This window comes from Anguilla rostrata, chromosome 14 (assembly GCF_018555375.3).
Source record: "Anguilla rostrata isolate EN2019 chromosome 14, ASM1855537v3, whole genome shotgun sequence".
NCBI lineage: Eukaryota > Metazoa > Chordata > Actinopteri > Anguilliformes > Anguillidae > Anguilla > Anguilla rostrata.
In genome coordinates, this window is record NC_057946.1 from 12123506 (window position 1) to 12149816 (window position 26311).

The 26311-nt window shown below is 42.4% G+C and overlaps 2 protein-coding genes across 7 annotated transcripts in view; both read left to right on the forward strand.

The window, feature by feature from the left end:
- The window catches only part of LOC135239485 (ras-specific guanine nucleotide-releasing factor 2-like), a 49951-nt gene extending 35655 nt beyond the window's left edge, over window positions 1-14296 (forward strand). For 3 of the 5 annotated variants that reach the window (XM_064308157.1, XM_064308160.1, XM_064308159.1), the window contains 13 exons: window positions 646-771; window positions 943-1032; window positions 2228-2334; window positions 3041-3153; window positions 3681-3741; window positions 4143-4172; window positions 5358-5461; window positions 7549-7633; window positions 7861-8058; window positions 8184-8263; window positions 8542-8659; window positions 8911-8979; window positions 9312-14296. In XM_064308157.1, the coding sequence (XP_064164227.1) occupies window positions 646-771; window positions 943-1032; window positions 2228-2334; window positions 3041-3153; window positions 3681-3741; window positions 4143-4172; window positions 5358-5461; window positions 7549-7633; window positions 7861-8058; window positions 8184-8263; window positions 8542-8659; window positions 8911-8979; window positions 9312-9404 (1274 nt within the window). In that variant the 3' untranslated portion in view covers window positions 9405-14296. The remainder of the gene's footprint in view (window positions 1-645; window positions 772-942; window positions 1033-2227; window positions 2335-3040; window positions 3154-3680; window positions 3742-4142; window positions 4173-5357; window positions 5462-7548; window positions 7634-7860; window positions 8059-8183; window positions 8264-8541; window positions 8660-8910; window positions 8980-9311) is intronic. The other 2 variants (XM_064308158.1, XM_064308161.1) reach the window with 1 other exon arrangement.
- Window positions 14297-14991: 695 nt separating this feature from the next.
- LOC135239571 (creatine kinase S-type, mitochondrial-like) lies at window positions 14992-26026 on the forward strand. 2 transcript variants are annotated; one of them, XM_064308312.1, is made up of 10 exons: window positions 14992-15163; window positions 17660-17836; window positions 19202-19400; window positions 20429-20524; window positions 20775-20996; window positions 21864-21949; window positions 23520-23643; window positions 24567-24701; window positions 25254-25379; window positions 25846-26026. In XM_064308312.1, the coding sequence occupies exons 2-10, from the start codon at window positions 17694-17696 to the stop codon at window positions 25960-25962; spliced, it is 1248 nt and encodes a 415-aa protein (XP_064164382.1). In that variant the 5' UTR covers window positions 14992-15163; window positions 17660-17693; the 3' UTR covers window positions 25963-26026. The 2 variants fall into 2 exon arrangements, with proteins under 2 accessions (XP_064164382.1, XP_064164380.1); XM_064308310.1 differs by lacking the exon at window positions 21864-21949 and adding an exon at window positions 22873-22958 and having other exon boundaries at window positions 14993-15163.
- Window positions 26027-26311: the final 285 nt, after the last annotated feature.

Here is a 26311-nt window from a genome sequence, read left to right on the forward strand (position 1 = left end):
CTAGATACTGAAAGCTCTCTTATCCCTGCACATAGGAAGCATTTGGACACACGGGACTAATCTGAAACACCTACCTGTGAAGCCATTTGTCCTGAACATTACAGTTCCCTAAAATGGGGGACTTTGTATAAAAAGTGCTGTAATGTCTACAGGGTGAAACCAAAATGTATGTAAATACCTGTTAATAAAAGCTGAGAACAATTAACCTCATGAATTATTTGATTGCAAATCTAAAATTGTGGAGTACAGACCCAAATCCAAAACAAAAAAATCCCTTTGTCACAAACATTGTGGAGTTCACTGCATACAGGGAGACAGGGATTGGCTATGAGAGGTTGGCTATGAGGGTACAGGTTCATATGTGTTTAGTTAGACCCTGTTAGGAAGCTCACATCTTTATTTATTTCACAGCTGTTATAACAGCATTGAGGCTGTCAGTACAAACTGTAATAGAACAAAAAACCTTTAATGGCAACAGTTGCAGTATTTTGTCCTGCACATAAAGATTCATAGCAATATAATGCAAATACAGACATTTGCAGCGAGGTGTACTTTGCCAGCATTAAAAGACACGGGACATCACATTGCATGACTAATGGAAAGACTTCCCTCGGTGTGGTTAAGAGGCTGTGCACTCCCCCACAGCTGTTCTGGAGTCCGTGTCTCTGGACAAGTTCATTCCAGAGACCCCCTCGGCCAGCGAATCGGGCGATGTGTCACCCTGCCGGTCGCCCTCCACTCCTCGACACCTACGCTACAGGCAGCCTGGAGGTAAGCTTTACTCTACATAGATTTTATTATTTTTGTTTATTTTCTTTCAATTATCTTTGCTGTAATGTCTAGCTTGTTCTGTTGAGCATTGTGGTGTTAAATATACAGAATGTTTTTCAAAAAATGAGTCCTCTTCCTCTTCTTCCTCTCCCCCCCCCCCCCCCCCACCAGGCCAGACAGCAGAGGGCCCCCGGTGTGCCGTGTCTCCTGCCTCCGCCTTTGCCATCGCCACGGCAGCCGCCGGGCACAGCAGCCCCACAGGTGAGCCCCCTTCTGTCTGTCAGCCGGGGCTTCCCATGCCTCTGCTACACCCGGTGACAGGACAGCACCCTAGATCCTTCCAACCTACGTCTCATCCCACCAGCTTCCATGCTCGTCTCCTGGTCTCCTCAGTACTCCTCACGCCCCCCCCCCCCCCCTCCTTCCACCCTGGGAGCGGGGGCTTTCACTCGCATTGCCCCAAGGCTTTGGAACATTTGTCTCTCACCTCAGAATCCTGCACTCTCTACAGTAGTTCAGAACTGGAACTCAAAACCCATCTGATTAGACTTGGCTACACCTTGCTCAGTTCACCCATCCCATACTTCTACCTTTTGTATCCCCTTCTGCTAGCTATATATTAATGTTTAGAATTATTATTATTTCATTATTATCTCCAATCCCACGTGAATCTGGAATGTCCAATTTGAAAACTATGTACAAGCAAGCAAGCTCATATACGGCCCTTGCTGCCAGCTCAGGACAGTGAAGGCAATCCACGGTTTGCAGGCAAATCCGAAACCAGCCTGCCAGCCAGCTGCTTCTTTTCACACTGTAGCCACGAGCCAGGCTGTGCACGCAGAGCAGGGGCAGAGGCTGTTCACATGCCTGTGTGGAGAGAGCTAGGCACTGACAGCCAGCAGGAGTCGCTTCAGCAACGATCAGTGCTGTTTATCCCTATCGACTGTATCCCTCCCTTACCCCTGAGTGATGCAAAGCCAATTATGCGAAGCTCTTGTGGGGCTGCTCACCATGGTGCTCACTCACGCTTGGCAAGTGGTGCTTTTCGTGAGCTGCCAGAGTGAGCTACCCAGCAGCCCTCATGCCATTATTTTTAATGGTAGTATCACCTTTGCCCCTACATATTTCTTTTTCTGTTTTTTTTTGCTCTTTATCCTGTTGTAATTTGTGTTGTACTGTGTCCTTGGGTTTCTTGAAATGCACATTTCAAATAAAAAGCATTATTAATCCTCTGCTAAACATAGTTGGGATTTAATGCGAATATGGGGTCAATACTGGGTAGTATTTAATATGAATAAAAAACATACAGGGCAGGTGGATACACATTATTTGATGGGTATTTTTGGCCAGTTACTTAAGTGAAGGTCAAGGAACAAAAACAGTGTAAGATAATAGCTTAAATAATAGGCTATGACGTGTGGCTGTAGGCTAACGCATTCTTCCTTGACACGTCCAGGTTTCAACAATTCAGAGAGGACGTGCGACAAAGAGTTTATCATACGCAGGGCGGCCACCAACAGAGTGCTCAACGTCCTGCGCCACTGGGTCTCCAAGCATTCTCAGGTTTATGCAGCCTTTATAATTACCCCTGCCCCCCCGCACTGCACCCCACCTCACATACACACTTCCCATTTGTATGCAAAGTGAGCAGAGGATCTCTGATTTGGGTCAGTATGCATTTTTAGCAAGGGATATTGACCAATGCCATCAGACAAGACATGCTATTTGCCACAAGGTCACATGACCATGAAGGACCAAATATAGTGTGCAAAACCACAGCAGTGCTTTATGGTGTGTGGGGCTAAAACTAGCATAATATCATTGGAAGATTACTCTGAGCTCTGGTGAATAGTTAACCCAGTAACTACAGTATGTATTCTCCAAGCCTTATTTGATATTCATGTTATTCAGCTGCATAGAGAAGGTGGGTGTTGTTAGCAAGTTAGCCTGTTGCATTTGTCACCACAGAACTGAACTATTGTTGCACTTCACAGCTGTAGAGAAAATTGCAGTCCATAAAATAGCTTCTGCTGTTGTTTCACTCTTTTGAAGTGGAGGTACATTCTGTTTGTCAGCTTCTGTCAGTTAGTGTACATTCAAAAAAATCTAATGTGTGGTTTTAAAATCTCAGTTTGAAGAAATGTGCAATCAGGTGTATTATACTGCTGTACAGGCAACAAAAAGCATACATACTCACACACACACACACACATGCGCACGGCAAGGAATTTTGCGAGGAATTGACCAAACCCTATGGCTATGCTTGCAGGACTTTGAGATGAATGGCGAGCTGAAGATGGGTGTGATCTGCCTGCTGGAGGAGGTACTTCGTGACCCTGACCTGCTGCCCCAGGAGAGGAAAGCCACAGCCAACATACTGAGGTGCAGGAGAGCGCCCTCTACGTGACACTGCATCCTATGAACCCTGGTGGATTTGCACAGAAATGGCAAAGAAACTCCACTCTGTGATGGAGGCCTCCACCACCAGCATTTCTTTTGTTCACAAAGGATGTTATTCCAATACATGGAATTTTGTTATTTCACAAACATTTTAATTAACAAACGTATGTATGCACAGTATGTGCACAGTATGTATGTCTACTGTCTGTACTATATGCATGTAAGCAGACATTTTGTAGTAATTGAAAGTGATGCAAGTAAACTTGTTTTATAATTCAGGTTGCTGTGTATGTATTTCAACATGTTAGTTTATCTGAGAATCATAATCCACTTATGTTTAAAATGTATTCAAGAAACACCAGTGGCATAAATGTCACTAAAAAACTAATTTTTTCAACTGATGGCAGCTGCAGTGTATGTCAGACAGGCTCTGCTGTTTTCAGGCAGTAGACATTGTAGCTTTGCAGATAGGCATTACAGCTGCATTACAGAATGCTCTGTTCTGCCAGCGCTCTCACTCAGGATGACCAGGATGACGCCCAGCTGAGGATCGAGGACATTTTGCAGATGGTGCGTGCATTTCCCCCAGTACCCAACTGTGTTGTCCTGTCATGTGTTAAATTACCTAGGCTGTGCAAACATGAAACTGTATCATTTGATTAGTATGGCTAATTATAATAATTGTATCATGCAAGTTTAACATGTCACTTCTTTGATCAAAGAGATTAGTGTTGATGGAGAAAAAAGTGATTGTGTTCGCTTTCAGTGAATCATTGAACCAGTCGGCGTTTTTCCCCCACTGTGGAGAAAAAATTATTCAGACATGAAAAACCCGTGGGGTTTACAGAGCCCCACTCCCTCATCACCAGTCCAAAAAAAAACTAACAAAAAAGGATAAGAATAAAGATGTAGATAGACCAGTTATTCCACCATTAACAAAAGCACCCTGCATTCTGTTTGTCATGGAACAGAAAAGCTGTCCTTTGCTCCACTTCATCTTGGTAAGAACCTCCTTTAGAGAAGTTTTCCCTAGAAGTCAGCCAATCACAGTGATCTATCACTGAATGTCTTTCCAGTCTCCTAGAGTACCTACCTACCTTCCACCCTTGGAGAATGATGGCCGAGTTGTGATATCTGTGTTGTGTTTGTGAGGAACTACAGTTATGCTACACACAAGTTACTACATACAGAACCTGGTCTTCAGTGAGACAGATGCAGTTCACAGGCATATGAAAGATAAGTGCTCCAGACTATTTCTGGGAGTGCAGTAGTCCACCTTGTTTAATTATTTTAATTACCAATGCTCTGTCTTGATTGAAAACATGCTCAGAGCGGAGAAACATCCCGTGGCCCCCTGTGTGAACATACTCACCATTAGGATTTATTACTTTTCATTTTGGTGAAGCAGGCCAGAGCCTGTTGGGCAGTGATTGTGCAGATTTGCTGTCTGAGAGGATTAGTCTCACATGTAATGGAGCAGTTTTACAAGTTCAGATCAATAGTGGAATTATTTATGACTGGATTACCAGAAGAGCATGAAGTAGTTAGTGTTGCACTGTAACCATAATTTAGGGAAGAATAATATTTGAAGTATAAATGTGTATGTATGCCTTGTTTTCAGTTCTTCTTTGAGAAAGTTATTTTTCTAACTGTGTGTGTGTTGTGTGTGTGCACGCATGCATCTGCATGTGTTAAATGCCAGCCTTATGAGCTGCCAAACAGTAAATCTAATATGGCAGAGTTTATTAAGAGAGCGAACCGAAGTACACATTTTGTTGTTTCATGTAGCTGGATGGCAAAATAACTGAAGGGAGTTCAGGCCACCCTTAAATTGGGTTTAGGACCAGAGATCTCCCTCTCGTAACCAAGGAAACTAGAACATAAAGTGAGCAAACAAGCAAAAGGGTGTGACCCAGCCATTCACTATACAAATAGGTAAACAAGGTTGCAAGACTATAACATGAGGAATAGCTGGGGTGCCATGCCTGGAGTGGTGAGCAGCAGCAGCTGCCAGGTGATTGCTTTCATTGACCTGGGAGTAGCCACTTATGTGATACCACTTGTCCCAATTTAAGGGTGGGGAGATGGAAGGTGGGGAGATGGAAATCGTAAATCTCCCAGGGACCATGTATTAATCACCAAAACTACAAGAGCTTAAGTGTTTGTGTGTGTGTGTCTATTCCCAGGCTGAGTACCCCAAAGCTGAATGCTTTGAATCACTGTCAGCAATGGAGCTAGCTGAGCAGATCACCTTGCTGGACCACATCGTCTTCAGGAGCATCCCGTACGAGTGAGTGTCATTGTGATGTCATCCCCTACGGGTGTCACTTTGATGTTACATTACATTACATTATAGGCATTTAGCTGACGCTCTTATCCAGAGCGACTTACAACAGTGTAACCAAACTCAGGATCAAGTCCACTTAAGTCCATTGAACAAAATGCAGATAAAAAGCCTTTACTATGATAGCATACATTAAGGAGAAACAAGATAGTCTGAACCAAAAATTTTTTTTTTTTTTTTTTTTTTTTTTTAAATAGTTATGGGAGGGGGTTTAGGGAAGAGGAGAGAGGTACACAGAGAAGAGGTGCGTCTTGAGTTTCCGTTTGAAGGTGCTCAGACACTCTGCTGTTCTGACCTCCACTGGAAGATCGTTCCACCATCGTGGGGCCAGAACTGCAAAGAGTCGAGACCTTGTTGCTGCTCGTGTTGGGGGAGGAATCAGCCGCCCTGTAGTAGCCGATCGGAGCGATCTGGCCGGCTTGTAGGGTCTGATCATCTTCTGCAGATAACCAGGAGCTGACCCCTTGACTGCTTGGAAAGCAAGCACCAGTGTCTTAAACCGGATGCGAGCTTGCACTGGTAGCCAGTGGAGGGAGATGAGGAGGGGAGTGACGTGGGAGTCACGAGGGAGGTTGTAAACCAGACGTGCTGCTGCATTCTGGATGAGCTGAAGGGGTCTGGTGGCTGATGCTGGGAGGCCAGCCAGGAGGGAGTTGCAGTAGTCCAGACGTGACAGTATCATGGCCTGGACCAGGAGCTGTGTGGAATAATTGGTGAGGAGTGGTCTTATTCTGCGGATATTGTACAGGATGAACCTGCACGACCGGGTGGTTGCCGCGATATTCTCAGAGAGTGCCAGCCTGTTGTCCAGCACAACTCCAAGATTTCGGGCACTCTGCGAAGGGTGTAGGGGAGTGTCTCCTAAAGAAATGGGCAGATGAGAAGTGGGAGAGGTAAGAGAAGGAATATGGAGAAGTTCCGTTTTGCTTGTGTTGAGCTTGAGCTGGTGTTTGGTCATCCAGCTCTGGATGTCACTCAGGCAGGCGGATATGCGATCGGAGACCTGAGTGTCTGTGGGAGAGAAAGAGTAGAAAAGTTGAATATCATCTGCATAGAGATGATATGACATGCCATGGGCGGCAATAACAGGGCCAAGGGACCTAGTATACAGAGAAAAGAGGAGGGGACCAAGGACAGAGCCCTGAGGGACCCCAGTTGTGAGGGGACGAGGAGCTGATACTGCACCGGCCCAGGCAACCTGGAAGGAGCGGCCGGAGAGATAGGACGCAATCCAGTTGAGGGCTGGTCCGCAAATTCCCAATTCTGTCAGGGAAGACAGAAGTGTAGGATGGTCAACGGTGTCGAAGGCAGCTGAGAGGTCAAGAAGAATTAGGACAGATGAACGGGATGCTGCGTGTGCTGCGTGGAGAGTATGATGTCATCCCCTACAAGTTAATGCCATTGTCCAAAACTCCATACTACGTACTATTTAGTATTTATGGGTTGGAACACTTTACAGTATGCAAGATGTAGAATGCTTGATGTACCCAGCTAAATACTAACTTCAAAGAAATAAACAAAGATAGCATATTTTTACAATTCTCAGAAAAAATATGGATTCACTGTGTACTGTTCCACTACTCTGGTGATTGCAAGCCTTGGAGACCCAAAAGTTGTGGAAATCTTGAGCAAATATGGTGAAATGGTCAAGCTGGAGTGTTTAAACAAGTTTTTCCACTACTATCGGACTGTCTAAATGGCAGTACATGAGAAATGTATTTCTCATAACCTTTGTAATTTACATGGTGTGAAGTTAGCTGTCATTAGGTACTTTGAGCTTGCTATGTAACTGTTCTCGCCACCATAGCATACTCTGAGTTAGCTAGCTAGCCACTAGTTAATCGCTGGTGTTAGAATTCTATAAAACAGGCAAATATGTCTAGAATGCTCACTTATAGCTGGTTAGCTAGACTGCTCTTCTCATTTAATGTCCTACATTACATTTTCTGGATGTGATTGGAATATCGATATCGATGGCATGATCTATGAGCATCACCCCCACACCAATGAGCACTCTGTGTCTGTTGCACTAGGGAGTTTCTGGGGCAAGGCTGGATGAAGGTGGACAAGACTGAGAGGACCCCATACATCATGAAGACCAGCCAGCACTTCAATGATGTAAGTGGAACTAATCTCAGCAGTATGGACTAATGGACTAAACAGAAAAATAAAAAATTAAATTATATTTTATTTATAAATAGTGTCACCCCAAAACAAGGGTATACACTACTATTATTGGTGGTCATCTGACCTCTGATCTGTGTGAACAGGTTTAGTTTTCTGGTGAACTGTGAAATGGAAAAATACAAGTGACCGGAGTTCCTCCTCTGACTCCCTCCCTCCAGATGAGTAACCTGGTGGCGTCCCAGATCATGACCCACACAGACGTGGGCTCCAGGACCAGCTCCATTGAGAAATGGGTGGCGGTCGCTGATATCTGCCGATGTCTGCACAATTACAATGGTGTGCTGGAGATCACCTCCGCCCTCAACCGCAGCGCCATCTACAGGCTTAAGAAGACATGGGCCAAGGTGTGCAAGCCGGTAAGTTCCACCAGGCCTGGGCAGCATTGAACTCAAAGTACACTACACTACCCTGAGCACTACCCTGATGTTATTATTATGGCAGTATCCAAGTTTAAAACCATATTTTTTCCTTCTCTTGACAGACAAAAGCGCTAATGGACAAGCTGCAGAAGACCGTGTCATCTGAGGGAAGATTTAAAAACTTGAGGGAAACCCTGAAAAAGTGAATACTCTGTCTCTGCACATTCAGAGTGTACCATGAAAACTTTTAAATATCTTTTACCTCTTGCCAGTCTTATCTACATTTTTGGCATAATACAGTGGCCTACCATGTGACCATAAAAAGCTTCAGAATGCATTGGGAAAAAGCAATTATAAAAAACACAAAAAAATTAATCAAATTAAGGAAAAAATAAAAGGCAGTGCGATGAGGTACTGATTGTAGTAATGCACATTTGAAGGGAGCTGTTCTTAATTTTGCGGTCAACTGTGTCTCCATAGCTGTAACCCGCCCTGTGTCCCTTACCTGGGGATGTACCTGACTGACCTGGCCTTCATCGAGGAAGGGACCCCAAACTTTACTGAGGAAGGCCTGGTCAACTTCTCCAAAATGAGAATGGTAAAGGCTGAGTGCCTCAGTGTGCTTGATACCAACAGCTTGGCCCTTGTGTAAAATGTGTGCTATGTGAGTTACCTGGGTGCTTCCCAAACTAGGTCATGAGACACACCTGAGTCATGGGAGGGGTTGAAGGTGGGTGGCGAGACACATGACAAAAATAACTAACCCTAATATGAAGACATGCACACCAGTTTAATGAATCAGTACCTGGAGTAACTTGGGCCGGTGTCTGCCCTCCTGTTCCCTCACAGATATCTCACATAATCCGAGAGATCCGGCAGTTCCAGCAGACCCCCTACAGAATAGAGCACCAGCCCAAGGTAAGCCCTGTCAGGACACGAGAACCAGCCTGCACCACAGCACGTAGGACCCAACCCCATTGGTCATTTCATGAGCCCATTACAATAAAAGATGCTCAGTTGATTTTAACATTTTAGTTGAATTGTGTCTATGGTCGCCCTTTTTAGATCGTCTGTGGTTTTCCTCTCGAGCTTGCACACGGCTGGCGAGGGTAGAGATTTACACTGGTCTTCTGAGCTTCCAGAAAGCTTTCATCCTACAAGCAATCTCAGCTCACAGAGCTCTACATGCTTGTACAGAGTTACCGGTCCTCCCCTCGCCCTCACTGTCCCGCCCCTCCTCCGTCTCCCAGGTGACGCAGTACCTGCTTGACAAAACCCTCATCATGGACGAAGACACACTGTACGACCTTTCCCTGAAGATCGAACCCAGGCTCCCAGCATGAGAGGCTGCAGGAGGCCGGGAACATAATTCACGCAGTGGGAAGCTCGTGGCGGCAGACCAGACATTGGCCCATTTTGCGGGTGTCCAGTCTACGCTCCCTCTCTGTAGCCGTGCATTCCAACTGTCACTCAATGGATAGGCTTACATGCACAGGATAGTCATGTCCCTCACCCTGAGTTTACATGTAACTTCGGTTACAGTACTTGAATTATACACCATAATGCAGACATTACTGTACATGGCCATAATCACGTTATGTTTATCATAACCAGTTATGAAACATATTACGGTTTGTGATAGATTTCACTATGCTGGCAATGTATACTGTGATTGCTTTTAATAGTTATTTTCAAATCTGCTTTGTAAAATGCACTGCATACACAATGCCAGTGATATGACACTCATCATATGCAGTAATATGCTATCGTGGCTGGTAATGACAGGTGTTATGATTATGGCAGTTGTTATGCAGGCTTTGTATGTTCAACAGTATTTCAGTTATGGTGTGTTGTTAAAATGTTATTGAAACTTTCAAGTGTTCCATCAATGCCAAGAACAGAATTTCAATTCACAAGCATTGCCATTTTGATGGTTAAAAGCTCAGGTTGAATGTGAAAAATCCATTTTATTAGCACTTGGAAGGTGCCTTTTAATTGTGTTTTATACATGTTGCATAGATGCTTGACAGTGTTATCAAGAAGAAAAGGGGTTTCACGTTGTTGAATTATGTGTCTCTTGTTTGAAAGTTCTCAGTCTTACAAAAATAGGGGACGAAATAATTTCGTAAAATATAAATGTGTTATTTTTAAAAATATTAAATGCAACAGCAAGACCAGTATTCATTATGATGCCAACTTTATTTAAATGTTTTAATTTATGGGCAGAGGTTTTTGCAGGTACTCACTGTGCGTAAGTCCAGTATGGAGCGAAGCAGGGTGCTAATGACATTTTGATATTGTGCCCTTTCCAAAATGCTAAAATGTCAAGAAGGAGCCTAGACTGGCTTTCTGATGGTCAGGGCAAACTCTAAATAGGCAGATGTAACCTTTACAAGAAACCAGGGCCGTGGCTACAATGCAGGAATATGAATCAAGCTGAGCTGCCTTGAAATAAACTAGGCCAACAAAGGTGTTCATCTCTCACTTTGAGTAGGTCTGTAAACGTCAAAGGAGAAATGGTTTAAAATAAAATTATCTTGTTGAACATAGGCAACTCTGCTAGAATATGGCTTTGAGGGGGATGTTTGACTGATGTGGCTATTGAAAGCCTGCTTCAGTCACTGTTACATGGAGCATGAAAATAGATGGCTGTTGGTTCGTGTTACCATCAAATGTTGAGGTAGGAGTGACTTTGTTTCTGTTCCCAGCGGAAGCATGTTTTTGTGAATAGGAGGATGAAATACATGGGTATTTCTACATTGCATGTGTTGTCTGTTCCTCCTGGGTCTCTGTTATTCAGTGTTTAAGTGGAGTGGACAAAGCAGTCGGTCTTAAATTTATGAAATGTTGCCCTCTGCTGGTAACAGTAAGATTTGGTCATGGTCCCTCCAGGTTGATGTGCAAGTACTCTCTCACACAGTACAACTTAATTAGGTGTAACTCTGAATTAATAGAACGAGCTTCTGAGAGGACTGTTTATATCTTTTAGGGTTTATGTTTATTCAATCCCTAAAAATAAGTAAAAGGTATTGTCACATGTAATTGTGTTTTGAAAAATTTCGTCATGTTTTATCGCATAGCATACAGGCTTTTTGATCCTTCTCAATTCACATGCTGCTGTTATGTGCATGTGTTTTTGGTTCATATTACGGGGTATTATTGTCTCAAACATAAATAAATGTAGCTGATCGACAAATAAATGCAGCGGGTCCACAAAAATGTTGCCGATCCACAAATAAATGTAGCCGATCCACTAATAAATTCAGCTGGTTCAAATTTGTGCATCACCCATTGCTTGCATTTATTTGTTGATTTTTGACAATCCTTGTGGAAGAATTTGCAAAACATCCACAAATTTATTCATTTATCCGTTTAGTCTAGCCAGCCAATCAGATTTTAAGAAATCCTTTCGCTATCACCCACTTTAGTCTGACAGCACGTATACACTTCAGGATTGTGTTGTGTAACGCCAAGACAGCCACTCGGTTTGGAAAATTGCTGTATGCTATCTCTGATCAACGAATGAACCCTTCAAACCTTGTTCCAAAGTGAAAGCACATCATTTTATATTTGTACTATCCCATTAGATTTAGGGAGGGGCTGACGAAAAAAGCTGTAACATCTGGTCAAAATGGGTGCCTGTAAAGACTTGCAACACAACTTCTTATGTTTAACTAGTTTGATTGCTTGCTGTATTCCCTGCACAAACACTACTTTTAAAAAACGAAAGATGGGGCTGGTATTGGCATTATATTCGTGGATCGGCTGCATGTATTTGTGGATCAGCCGGATTTATTTGTGAATCGGCTACATTTGTTTTGCAGACAATAATACCCCATATTCATAGAGGAACAAGTATAGAATGTGGAATGTCAACCCTGCAGCTATCAGGGGTCAGGTGTAACTGCTAGAGTGAAATGGGTTCCAAATCTGTCCGCAGCTGAATAGTGTATGTTTACATATTCTGATTAGGGTTGTCACTTTTTTGTTTGGTAATCAAGCTTGTTTGAATCTCAGGAAAGTAAAAAAAAAAAAAAAGAATCAATATGTAATTAAGGGTTTGAATTCCAAATCCTGTTGCCTAGGCGAAATAAGGAGCTCAGCCGTGCTCTGTGCACATCCGTGTGGTAATGGTAGTGCTCAATATCAAATAAGGAGACCAATAAACAACAACTACAGTGATAATGTTTTGTCTGGAGTGTATACCATTAGGTAGCCTATAAATAAAGTTCATAAATGTGTCATGATGTCCACGTAGCCTGTAGACTATTCCAAATACAGCAGCTAAGAAAACGTGCTGTAACTCAGTACTCTGACCTCAGGCGTGCCATTTGGAAATATTACGGGTTTTATGCCATTGGAGACAAAATAGCGAGAAAGTCGTCTAGAACGTGTGCAAGTGACAACTGCCCTTGTAACCCTCCAAAGGCTGACACTTTTCCCCCTTCCAAAAGAGAGATCAGTCAGTTCAGTTTCCTTTAAGTAAGCCATGCCATTGTGAGTTCATGATGGACTTGTGTGTTATTATTTCTTTCTTAGTTTGAGTAACAGTCAATCTACAGAGTCATTTTATTGTTGTGAACGGCATCAGTGGCATTGTTATGATCTTCCCGGGTTTTATTTTGTTTAATAAAACTTAAAAATACTGCTGACATTATAAAGAATAACTCGCTTAAGCTATTTAGCTACAGGACTAATGGTAAATTAAAACTGGGCCATAATAATAATATATTTAGGCAACGTTTAATTCAAGTTCTGACGATCTAACATTTGAACAAATTCCATTAGATTTCTTGTTTATGAGATTCGTTCAAACTCGTTTTTGTAAAAAGTGACCACCTTAACTCACATGTCTGTTCTTAATAATTACATAAAAAGCAAAGTTACGTGTCTGTACACCCCGTCGATAACTAAATTATACATTCTCACTTCGTTTACATTTCATATATTTGTAAGAGAAAATGAGGAGCGAGAACCATAGCCTAATTGTACTGTGATTAATAAATAAATAAAAAACACCCCTATCTAAAACACACTGAAGCTGCCGTTATAGGTTGCAATTGCAGTGTTTTCTGTTTTTATAGAGGTACACGTCACTGCATTTTTTTCAGTTCATTGTGATGTCCTTTAGTACTTTAATTGTTAGTCTGCTGCGTAGCTGCTTTTAGTCACTGCACATACAAAAACACTTAACTTCAATCCTAAAAGCAACATGTGGTGTTTTGATTGTCTAAAACAAACTGCTTTGTCCTATCATCTGTAATGACAATTGAAAATTTCTGTTTTTGTGAAATAGGTTTTAAAAAAAAATTGCACGTACAGAAACGAATTGAATGTTTGCTTGTTACAAAAGGCACTTTCATTGGAAATTTTACTGTTAAGAGACAACATATTTATTAATTTAAGAATGTTACATTTCTATATCCAAACGTTTTAAGCAACTCTACATTTATAAAGGTTTGTTTTGCATTATTCAGTAGCTGTACTATTTTACAGGAGAAAATGATAAATGAAACTATGTGTGTATTGACCATTGGATGGAAGAAAACATATGACCAACATCATTTCTGGTTTAATAATACTGCTGTATGGTCATTAAGGTAACCACAGTCCCCCACACTGATTTCTTAGTGCTGGGAAAATAAATGAAACTAATTCTTCCTTATGTACTGTGGGATAAGGTATTGGAGAAAAAAACAACTATTTGGGTAGGAGGCTGTCATTTCAGCAATATACTGTTTAGCAGCTTACTTACATGACTAGATGTGATAATAAAAAATAAAAAATAAAACTTACTTGACCCTTTTGTATATGGCACGTGAACAGAAATGAATTACAATATATAAAGTAGGTTTATTAATATTCTGAATAGTTATTTATAAACTAAAAACATTTAATTTCTTATTGTTTGATTAGTGGCTAGGTACCAGAGTTTTGTATTTTCATTTGTAAAAAAAATAAAAAATAAAATGAATTTAAAAAAGGAAAAATGTAGCATATTACACAAATTTTTCATTCCTTCCTTTAAAAAAACCATTCACTGATATGTTAATGCAGGTGTGTATATATTGCCAGAGAATGCATGTTCCCAAATGAGACTTACTGACTGGGCATCTGCTTTTGTAAACTATTGTACTATACTATTTCTTTCTTTCCCACCCATGGACTCTTTTAGATTATATGCAGTCACTTTAATCCAATGCCTCTGTGTAAAATAAAGTATTGCCCAAGTCTATTTTCTGTATTCATGTGCATATTTATTCTTTGAGTTTGCTCATTGAATTTGAATGTGGCTCTGAAAAAAATCCATTGATTTTATACAAATAACAGACCTAAATTCATGGCTATTCTGGTCTTGTGGGTTTAAAAATTTGAGAGAAAAATACATTTTTCGCATGCATATTTTCATGCATTTATTGTGTAAATTGTACAGTTTTGTGCACAATTTCCTTGTTTTTTCGAATAGTTAAATTGATATTCAGATGTCCACATATATTTATTGTCTACTGATGCAAGGCAGATCCTCCCTGGTTCTACACTAAATTTTGTGCCTCTTCACCTCTGATAAATACATCTTAATGTATGCATTCTGGGGCATTTGGGGCAACAATAATAAACTGTTTACACAGTCCTTTTCTTACATGTGCATGAAGCACAGCAAAATTAATGCATAGAAAAACCGAAAAACAACAGAAGCCAACATTAAAACGGTAATAATTGCAGGAGGATAAAAACAAGTAAAAAAAAAAATACACAAATTTGTCTGGCGCTCCCCTTCATCTGGATAAAAGCTGATGTTCAGCTGAGTGTGTGTGTGCGCGTGTGTGTGTAAGGGGGGGTGGGGGGGGGGGGGTGTAGTGAGGTGAGGGGTGGGAAGAGAGGGCCCTAACCCGTGACCGGCGAGGGGGAGCTCAAGGGCAGCGTGGGTGGCGGTCACTGGGTCAGGCTGTTCCTCGCGCCACGGCTCTGCGCTGCCAGTGGAAAGAGGATTGGCCAGAGGGGTGACCTCTAATCCTGCGCCAGGACGGGGCAGCGGCTTACTTGCCACTGAGCGTCTGCAGGACAGGGCAGCAGCAGCAGCAACACTCCAGCTCCTCTACAGGTAAGCCTGCACCCCATTTCCTACTCCCCCCGCTCTACCCCACTCCTCCACACCACCCCAGATCTAAACCACATGCGGATCCAGGGTATTACCTTGTCAGTCTGTGAGTTTGAGCTGTGGTTTTTATTATTTTTTTGCTTTGATGTTGTGGGTGCTAACTTTTTTCAGAGGCTTTCAGATTGGTGATGCCTTTACTGGTGCTGTCATGGACATTAAGGTCTCTGTGAAAATTTGTAGGATTCGTTTTCTCTGAATCCTCGCATGAAAGAAGTAGGTTAGCAGTCAGCGGTGAAGAGGATTTGCTTGGAATGGGATTCATTGTGAATTACAGGAAAGCCTCTCGAACCACTGTACCTTCCATCCATGTACTACATATCTGAATCTAAAGAGGTTTAAACAGACAGATAGAATACTGAACAGTCAAAATTATTAGAGGCTCATGAAATTTGAGTTATGCTAGTTTTTATGAACTATTAGCAGTGTGCTACCCCATTTTATTTGCCTTAGATTTCAAATGCAGTAACTTTGTATACATTGAACTCATTGAACCCCTAATTGTGACAGAAAAATATAACAGAAACATCGACTTCTTTGGACTCCCTCTTCTACAGTCTAATCTAAATGCTCAAGACTGCTTAACCTGTGGCGTTTCCACCCGGCGCAATTTAAATCGCTGTGAGTATTAGCAGACCACCTGCTCTGTGCTCAGTGTCCGTGAGTTAGCAGCAGGGGGCATATTTAGAGTTTGCTGCTCTTCCCGTTGGTCCCAGTCTGTGACCGACCCAAAATGTCACGGCGGATCACGCGGCCCACAGGCCCGAAGCCAACGGGGGGCTTGGAGCGGCCGCTTAATTTGGTTCTGCTTCTGTTGTTACCGACTCCCACTGCCAGTGTTTCATAGCGCTCTGATCCAGCTCAGGCCTGGACCACAGCACAGGCAACAATAATAAAATGGCCTTTCCGTGCTTCATGAAGACGAGGCTGAAGTGCGAGGTTGTCATCAATTAGCGGCAGAAGGAGTTGCAAGGTGAATCTCTCCTTATGTGTTCCTTCTGTTTTTGGAACAGGATTGAGCTGTGACACCGTAGGACACTCAGAACATTAGGATCAAATTTTCAGAGCACACTCACCCCTCTCCCCCCTCCTCTTCCCCCTCCCCTAGCCTACACTCCCCACTCGGTCATGGTGAAGGGTAAACGATGATACCGATTCAGAATTGGTATACCATTGAAACCAGGGGTAGGGGGCTCTTGCATTTTGAGTCAGTCAATTCAGGAAATTAACATGAAATCACTTTCTGCACTTTTAATTAATTAATTGAATTTCTGTTCATTTCCTGACCTGAAATGGAATTGACCCCATCCTTGGTGGGAACATTTTTGTGTCTAAGAAATAATCACTCTGATCTTCTGACAAAGCCCAAAGAAATGCTGTAAGAGTGCTCTTGCATTTCAGTCTACTGTTATTAAGTTCCCTCACCCTGCAAATGCAAGAACAAGTATAAATTTCAAAATACATTTTCTACTGAAACTGAAATGCACCTGTAAACACAGAATGAAAGAACAGCGCAGAATTCACAGCAGATTGCTGGACTTCTGAGATTCTTCAAGGCCAAGCTCACAGACGCTCTCTAGGCCATTATTGAATGACAAGCCAACACGGGCTGAATGAGTCATAAGCTTATCATTAGGGCTGTTCCTGTCATTTCACTGCCTTTACTACTGTCTGTTGCAGTAGCTGTTTTACATGGTCAGGAGGTGATCTAGAGTGGAGGTCATTGAGCTTTATACGCCCAATCTGGGAAGGCTGTTGCATAAGCCTGTTAGCCTTAAAACGTAATGCCATAAAGATTGGATCAAGTGCAGCAGTATCATGACCAGGGACGTTCTACCTCTGCCAATACAGAAGGAAATACCAGCCTAAAATACATGGGACTATGCAAAAAATAGATTTTCGATACAGTAAATGGAGTTTGGATGCTTCCATTTATACAACATGTTTACTGCATCAGAGAGGAAGTGAACTTTCCGCCCTGTCCCACTGCAATAATTCAAGAATGGAACTATAGTATAAAACATTTGTTCTTATTGAAGTTCTACACTAGTCCTGCTGCTTATTTCTAGTAACACATTAGCATAGCACAACACAGTTTTGTGTTTATTGGCCCCTGCATATCAAGATTTTTCATTTTGAAAAAAAACTGCATAGTCTGATAGATTTGTGGATTTTAGTCATCTCGGCTACATCATATGAAGGTTTGAGAGGACAAAAAATAGTGGGTTTCTGTAAAAAAAATTCTTTACCTTGAATGTTTTCACCACTGCGGCAGAGTGTATGGAGGAGTTTCGGTGAATTACGATATAGCTTATTCTACAAGGAAACATTTAAAAAAAATGCTCATATGTTCTAAGGGAACATTTCATCTTTGAACTTCATTTAATTTCCTGAACTGAACTGAACTGGTGCACGCTAAGCTCTCTGTGCCTCTCGTCATAGTTGGCCTAATTGAGAAACCAGTGACCAGTGGAAGATGGCAAGCTCCTTCACCCGAATGATGTCCGGCCGCCACAGGGCAGTGCTGCTGGCCAGCCTGGGCGCTGGGGCCCTCACCGCTGGCTACGCCATGACTGACAGTGCCGCCGCTGAACAGAGGAGGAAGATCTACCCCCCCAGGTGAGGTTCACTCAGCCACTTCCCCCTTTCCCCCTTACGCAATGAAAATATATATTCACCCCCATACATGGAGATCCAGTCTCAGTATTTTTGATTTGTCATTTTTTGGGGGCAAGAAACAGCTGTTGTGATGATAACGGCACATACCAATAATATAAGAGACTCATTCATGAAAAAGTTTTATTTGTAATGTATATTATATTGTCATTTGTATTAAGAATTGTATGGAATATAAATAAAATACATTTGTAAAATTAGCACTGCATTGTCCATTAGGATTGTCTCTGATATATATCTGATATAACCAACAGAATGCATTAAGCAAAAAATAGCAATATATTTGTCTTGACAATATACTTTACTTCCCTCTATCTTCTGAAATGCAGCATTCAATGTATTCAGATTTTTCAATATATGAAAGTAGATTTTAATATTTTAATTCAGTCTATTTTAAATGTCCTAAATTCCTGACAGGTCAAGACCACCTTGTCCTTCAGTCATTCCCCCCCACTACATTCCACCTACATAAATGGTTTCCTGATGCAACTGTAAGGAAGCACAAAAGTGGCAAAACCCTACATATTGTAATACTTGTATTTGCATCAAATTGATCTGTGTAACATTGTTCCTGATAATTACATAATCACAAATTTTTTATATAAGAAGTTTTGTGTATTATTGTTATTATTTATTATAAAATTATATAATTTAAAGCAATTACATCAACATGCTTATGCCACGTGGCTCTGATACAGCGGTGCTTATGTACAGTATGGCATGTACCAGCTCAGTGGAACTATTTAATTTGAGACGGATACTGGAAGTGTGGAAAGGCCAGTGGAAAAGCTGAGCCTCAGAGAAATTGAGTGAAAGGTGAGGAGGCGGAGCTGGTAACATAAGATATGCCAGTCACCTCCAGTGCACTTTCAACCAACAAACTGCTGCCCCACTGTGGACTAGGCTGTCTAAAACCATGAGCTGATCTTGATATTGTTCGATACCTGATTAGAATGAGTAAATAAATGAAATCTATTTTAAAATGGAGGCTAGAAGATGACTGAGTTTTAATGGTTTAGTCCAGTCTGGACAAGCTGCTGAACCAGCATGGATCTCACTGCACACTCATACACACACTTAATCTGCTTTGTGTAGGTTTTTTCCCCCCACTTTTTCCATTTTAATTTTTGTCAGTAATGCCACTCCCAGACTGCTGGACACAGGACTAGTGCTTTAACTGACCAGACCTCTGTGAGGCCTCATAATATGTTCCCCATTCTAAATACAAAAAAAACAAATAACAAACACAAACATAAGACTGAAGGCTTTTTTTCTTATAACACTTGTGTTATCTCCATTGCCCGACAGTTCGGACTACCCTGACCTGCGCAGACACAACAACTGCATGGCATCTGCTTTGAACCCCGCCATTTATGCCAAGCTGCGCGACAGACTCACCCCCAACAACTGGACCCTGGACCAGTGCATCCAGACCGGCGTGGACAATCCCGGGCACCCCTTCATCAAGACTGTGGGCATGGTGGCTGGAGATGAGGAGAGCTATGAGGTAACAGTGCTCTGCGGAATTGTGCTTGTTGGTAAATGAAAAAAAAAATGACCACAATGAAATAATTTCCTTATTGACGAAGAGGCTGTGTTGTCTGTTAATAGAACACAAAGAATGTTTAATTGCACAGCTGACCGTGGGAATACAAGCATACTACATACTTTTTTGCAGATACAAGTTTTTATATAGTTTAAAAAGGTTGGTGATATCATACCAATTCTCACGGGACTATGAAACAGGCCTAGGGAAGCAAATATATTTCTCTGGAGCTTTTTGGGAGGTACAGAAGTGTCAACTGCACAGGTATTGGGGCATGCAGGTATTTATATATCAGTATGTTGTTGTAAACTAAATGTAATGTTTGATATGCGATCTGTTTTAACACTACTAAAGCTGTATTCCAAATAGTAGCTAGCAGTCACATTGCAGTCACAAATAGCAGTCACATTGACTTCAAATTCAAAGGATGCAAATCTATACACATGCTTCCATCGAGCAAAGCACTTAAACTCAAAAACAAACCAGGTCAGAGGTGAAGCCTCTTCTGTGCACAGCATCTCTGCATACATTAGACTATACAGGGGTGTGCGTAGGAACAGGTCAATCACGCTCATTCTACTCAAGCTACAATTGCATGGTAATGCAGTCAAAAATCTGAAGATCTGAAGCGGCAGTGTGTCCTCCATATTAATGTTGAGGAGCGGTCCTGTGTACACATTGGCCTGTGTCCGACACAGATTTCTGAAGCAGATACAGGTCTTCCATCGGAAACAAGAAGGCAACCAGTTACAAAACATTGGGGTGGCCTCTGTTCATCCTGCCAAAATTGTGATGGCAGAACCATTATTGGGATAGGCTCGCTGAGAGCACACTTAGCCTTATAAAATCAACAGTTAACAGTAGCAAGTTGTCTTGAAGACCACTGTTGTTGTACTCTTGCACTTATAGTAAGTTACCCAAATGGAGTGTGTTCTGTTGACGGTAATTAATGAACACTTCCATGTTCAACATGTTACTGTAATCCACAGGTGTTTGCTGATCTCTTTGACCCAGTCATCACAGACAGACACAATGGCTATAACCCTCGGGTCATGAAGCACCCAACCGACCTGGACAGCTCTAAGGTGCGGTATGAGCTCCACCCCACCACCACCTTTCCCCCTGTTGTTTTATTATTTTCCACCTGCGTGTTCACTTGTACCCTTGAGCAAAGGCACTTAGCCTGAATTTTCCTCTGTAAAAAATCCTGCTGTACAAACTGATATGTACTGTATGTGTAAAAAAAGTAAGCTGTGTAAGTCACTCTTAATACAAGCACGTAACACATGCCTAAATGTTTAATGGACCAGGCCGCCGTTTCCCGCCTCCTTGCAGATCACCTCGGGGGTGTTCGACGATAACTACGTGCTGTCCTCGCGCGTGCGCACGGGCCGCAGCATCCGGGGCCTGAGCCTGCCGCCCGCCTGCAGCCGCGCCGAGCGCCGCGAGGTGGAGCGCGTGGCCGTGCAGGCCCTGGCCGGCCTCAAGGGCGACCTCGCCGGCCGCTACTACAGCCTGGGCGACATGACCGAGGAAGAGCAGCAGCAGCTCATCGATGTAAGAGCCCCCCCCCCCCCCCCGTCCCAGCATTAGCCATTCTGCACCCCATAACCCGCCCCCAAAAATCAGCCCACATAGAACAGGCACCGTTTAATTCAGGGCTCACCGACACTGGTCCTCAGCGGGTGCTGACTTTCACTGTTTCTCAGCAATTCATTAAACTAAAGAGACTTAGTTAACACACCGCACTTGGTTTCTTGGTTAAATACATTTCACCAGAATATAATGTTGGGATATGTTAAAGTGGCAATAATTATAGATAGGATATATAATTAATTATTCAAAGTATATTTGCCAATATATTTTTAAGCATTTAAATATTGAAAATATTTTTTCAACATATTTTGAACTATGCTATTTCCATAAAGTCATATACATGTATAACCCTTGGACAGAGGGGCATTCTGCCCTTCCTCTCATTGTTAGACGCTTCATTGGAAGAGCTTTTTTGAGCTTAATGCACCCCCTGAAAACATGCCTTGGCTCAGGAACAGCTAATCTACCGTGTACCCAAACATAGTACAACAAGTATACTTCACTTGCACATCCATTTATAGAATGTAGAGGGAAGTTCTTGTGCTCACTCTGAAATGCATCAAACTGGGATACACTGCAGCTTCATGCAACATTATGTTTTTAAAAAAAATTATGTCCAAAATCTGGAGTTGTCTGTGCCAGGACTGGTCAATGTGGAAGTTCTTAATGCAAAAGCAGCCTGTTCTTTCTGTGGTTCTGGAGGCATTAGGATGACATTGTGATTGTAATGGTGGACAAACACTGTCACATGCACTGTGGTTGTTCTGTTGGAGTGACTCGCCCCGGTCTGACCCGTTCTGTGTTCCTCCTACGCTCGCCCGTCCTCAGGAACACTTCCTCTTTGATAAGCCCGTCTCTCCTCTGCTCACTGCAGCAGGGATGGCCAGAGACTGGCCTGATGGCAGGGGCATTTGGTAAGCCTAAACACTGATTGCCCTGGCCCAGAGCCCAACTCCCCGTCCTCCCTGCCCTTTTCTGCTTCCGCAGTTGTTGCACCTTGTTTAACCCCTGTCCCTAGTCACGATGGACCTCCTACTCCGATTTCACCCCATCCTGTTGTGTCAGTGAGGGATCTGACTTTTCCCCCTATTCCTATCCTCTATTTGGCCCGTTGCTTTAGCCTCCCCCCCCCCCCAATGATTCAGGACAGATTAATATTTCTTTACTACTATCCATCAGGTAAAATGTGTACATGAGTAAATATATATTATATATATTAGCTTATAGTTGCTGTAGACTGTAGTTTAGATGGGAGGCAGCCTGGACTGCAAAGGGAGCTCTGTCCAAGCTCTGTCTCAGAGGCAATAAATCTGACCTTATTAACCTTATTTGGGAGATCAGTGAAGCATAACAAATGATGATTTGCCAGCACTGAAAGTAAACATGAGTGATCTGATATGGATGATTTTATGCGCAGAGGGTCTGCCCCTTTGTGGGACTTCACACATCATGTTGCCTAATGACTCCTCTTCTGCAGAATATTACTACACTGAATTTATAGTTCCTGCCTCTACCAGTTTTTTCTTCCAAACTCTTACAAGAACTTCCTAGAGATATATTTACTTCCCAGAGATATTTTTAGTATGAGCTCTGCCTCATACAAATAACATAGGGACATGGAAATAATATCATAATTATTTACCTTTGGATTTTGTACAACTGCATATCATTTGCTGGTAGGTAGTTGGGGCTTGGATTGATCAGGAAACAGCAAGTTGTGTCTGCTCTCCCATCTGTGACCAGCAAACCTTTAAACTGCTCACCCCCTGACCTGTCCCTGACCCTCTTCCCCTCCACTCCTCTCTCTGAAATTATCTGTTGGCCCCACCCACTATAGGACCATTTCCTGTTTGACAAGCCTGTGTCCCCCTTGTTGACATGCGCAGGGATGGCCCGTGATTGGCCGGATGCCAGGGGAATCTGGTATGCTGCATGAGGCTTGCTGCATCAGGAAAAAATTTATTTTACTAATGCGTGACATTACTGTGACCCTTTATATACTGGTCCAGAGAAACACTTGTGTGCATGTGATTGTAGCCACTGAGCTCTTAAGCTGTCATTGAACTGGTATATTTCTTATATTCCTTGCCATATACTGAGCCACAAATTATAAAACAAAATAATGCTGAACCGGATCAGCCTATTTGTTGAATTAATCCACAGTTACATTGTGTACAGGGCCTACAATGATGAAGTCATTTTAATGAATATACTTTAGGTTCAATACTAAATTCTAATACCAACTCAACATCTTAAATTTATTGTAAGGGCACATATCTGCAAGATGTAGTTCGAAGAAATGGTTACACCTTTTTGTCTAATGCTTTCAGTAAAGTTTCAACTGAATGTAAATTTAAACACTAAAGACCATAGATAAGTATTTGACACCCAGTACCAATTGCTGCTTTGCAAACCAATAGCTGACCAGGAGTGTCTTCAGACATTTAAGTTCTCCTTCCTCTTCTGAACAACTCTAACCTCCAGGCACAACAATGAGAAGACTTTCTTGATATGGATCAACGAGGAGGACCACACCCGAGTCATCTCCATGGAGAAAGGGGGAAATATGAAAAGGGTGTTTGATAGGTTCTGCCATGGCCTCAAAGAGGTACAGTATAAAACTTTTAGCAGTAATGCTAGCGCAATGCTAACAGTAACATGAGCACTAAGGAATATAATGAGTTTCATATACGAACTGAAGGCTTTGTAGGGATACATTTTTGTACAGAACAGGTCTTATATGTTGTAGACTTATATATAAATAAATATAAAATCTTTTATATTTGACAGATCATCTTTTGGGTATGCAATTTGGATTGAATGTGTCATGGTTTTGGGCGTTATTCACCATTTCTTTTCGAGTTGCGTCATTCTTTAGTTTATTACGGCCATTGGTTTTTTATGCGCCTTTTCTTTAGTTATTACGGCCTTTTAGTTTTCTTCATTTCCTTGATTGAATTACACGCGTGCAAAATCTTTGTTTACGATTTGCACCTGTTGGCGTTCTATTTAAACCCCGAGCAAACCGATACACTTTGCTTTAATGTCACTTGCGTTACACGAAAGCTGGTAACTTGTTCTGTGTGGTAAGAGGTTTAGTGTTTCTTCAGTACTAGATCAGTTCCTCTTCTGCGTCCTTTGTTTTACGCGAAGAGTTACTGCGGAACTGAACTTAGGTTATTGGATTGTGGGCTACAAAGTTAGCACTACTGTCCTTGCTCATTTCTGCTACTCTCTAGTGATTCTTTTGACAGTCCTCTGTGCGAGGGCTGTTTTCTTAAAGTTCTCACGTTCTCCATTTAGTGGTTACTCCGCCCAGGTGGATAGCTTAAAGAATCCCTGTCCAGTCGCGTTTGGTCTCCGAAATTCCCCACTCACAGAATGCATATCTGCTGCAAGGCATCCTTGCCTTCACGGTTGCTATGGTCACAAAACAAATGGAAACCTGAAAATCGGTGGGTTTTTCCTGGTTTTCAGAGCTAGATGAGTGCGTGGTATACAATGGCTCAGTTTGGCTTTCGTGCTGTGCAGGTTGAGAGACTGATTCAGGAGCGAGGCTGGGAGTTCATGTGGAACGAGCATCTGGGCTACATCCTGACCTGCCCCTCCAACCTGGGCACTGGCCTACGGGCGGGGGTTCACGTCCGCCTACCCAAGCTCAGCAAGGTACAGTGAGCCCCAGCACCTGTACCAGAGCAGCATGCATTGAACCAGCACACATCCCCATGGAGGGGGTGCAGATTGCTCTTTATGCATGGGTTAGAAAGTGCTGTTTACATTTGACATTTAGCAGGTGTACATTTTACATTTAAGCTTATGTGGCTTACATGTTTATACATGCAATCTATTCATGTTGCAGGATATATATTGAAGCAGTTCAGGTTAAGTATAATGCTCGAAGGTACAATGATAGTGACCCAGCTGGTATTCAAGCCTGCAACCTCTAATTTATGGTTCCCTGGACTTGTAAATCGAAACAAATTCACATTATTTGCAACAGACATTTTATTCATTCTTTTTAAAAAATCCAGTCCATTTATACAGCTGGATATTTACAGAAGCCATTCGGGGCACTAGCTCAGGAGTACAATGGCACTGCTCCACCTGCCATTCAAACCTGCATTAAACCCTGTGTTACAAGTCCAGTTCCCTAAGAGTTGCACTCAGAAATCACTTTCTACTGGCCTTCCTGCGCAACCTGTGCCTTTTCCCTCACAGGACCCGCGTTTCCCCAAGATCCTGGATAACCTGCGCCTGCAGAAGAGGGGCACTGGGGGCGTGGACACGGCAGCCACAGGCGACACCTTTGACATCTCAAACAATGACCGTCTGGGCAAATCAGAGGTACCTGTACTGATGAGCCGTTGAAATCATTCCTATCCAGGGTGCTGTTAATGGATATGGGATTGTAAATGTGCAGCTTTATATGGCTTGTTTGTCTGAAGAGACACATTGGCTTGGAATGACATTTCTTTCATCCTAGTAAATTAATTGCACTGGAGACAAAGACATTCTGGATATATCCTAAACTTCACAGCACAGCTGGGGGTCTCTTCACAAGAAAACATGACAAGTTTATTTTAGGAGCCCTTTGTTACAATTGCTAAATAGTAAAATTTCACTGTCACTTGTACTGTGTTGTACCACCCATTACTGAATGCAGATTGATTTGATCAGGTTAATGATTGTATGCATTCGACAGACAAAGGACACCTGTCAAATCTTTCTTTACAAAAAATAAGTAAAGAGGAAACGGTGTGACCATTCCCTGCCCACAATTCCAAACATGCCAAGTGTTCCTTGTGTTTAGGTGGAGCTGGTCCAACTAGTGGTTGATGGTGTCAACTACCTGATTGACTGTGAGAAGAAACTGGAGAAAGGCCAGGACATCAAGGTCCCTGCCCCCATCCCCCAGTTTAGGAAGTGAGCCCTTTGTGGGTGAAACTGAGGGTCTTACATGTGCTAAACTCAATAAACCGTACTGAACACTACAGAGTCCTGCCCACTTTGTGAACAGCAGTATGGTATAAACAGTAAAGGGGCTGTGCTTGTTTTCCCAGGTGGGCACTGGTTTTATACCCTTGAGCAAGGTACTTGCTCCCACTGCTTCAGTGAATATCCAGGTGTGTAAAAGGTTTGGGTCAGCTGAATACAGGTCTGGGACTACTACATTTAAAATTAAAATGCATTAAAATAAAAAGAAAATGGAATGCTGTCACTGCAAAAGTGTGTGAGCTCACACAATGACAAAATGAGGGCCATTAAAAGTGCTCAGG

Excerpts from the sequence above, each read along its gene's own strand:
- LOC135239571 (XM_064308312.1), top strand. The coding sequence starts at position 17,694 with ATGGCAAGCTCCTTCACCCGAATGATGTCCGGCCGCCACAGGGCAGTG. Across the intron at positions 17,837-19,201 it reads AGGAAGATCTACCCCCCCAG|TTCGGACTACCCTGACCTGC; the intron begins GTGAGGTTCACT and ends ATTGCCCGACAG. Across the intron at positions 20,525-20,774 it reads CCGACCTGGACAGCTCTAAG|ATCACCTCGGGGGTGTTCGA; the intron begins GTGCGGTATGAG and ends GCCTCCTTGCAG.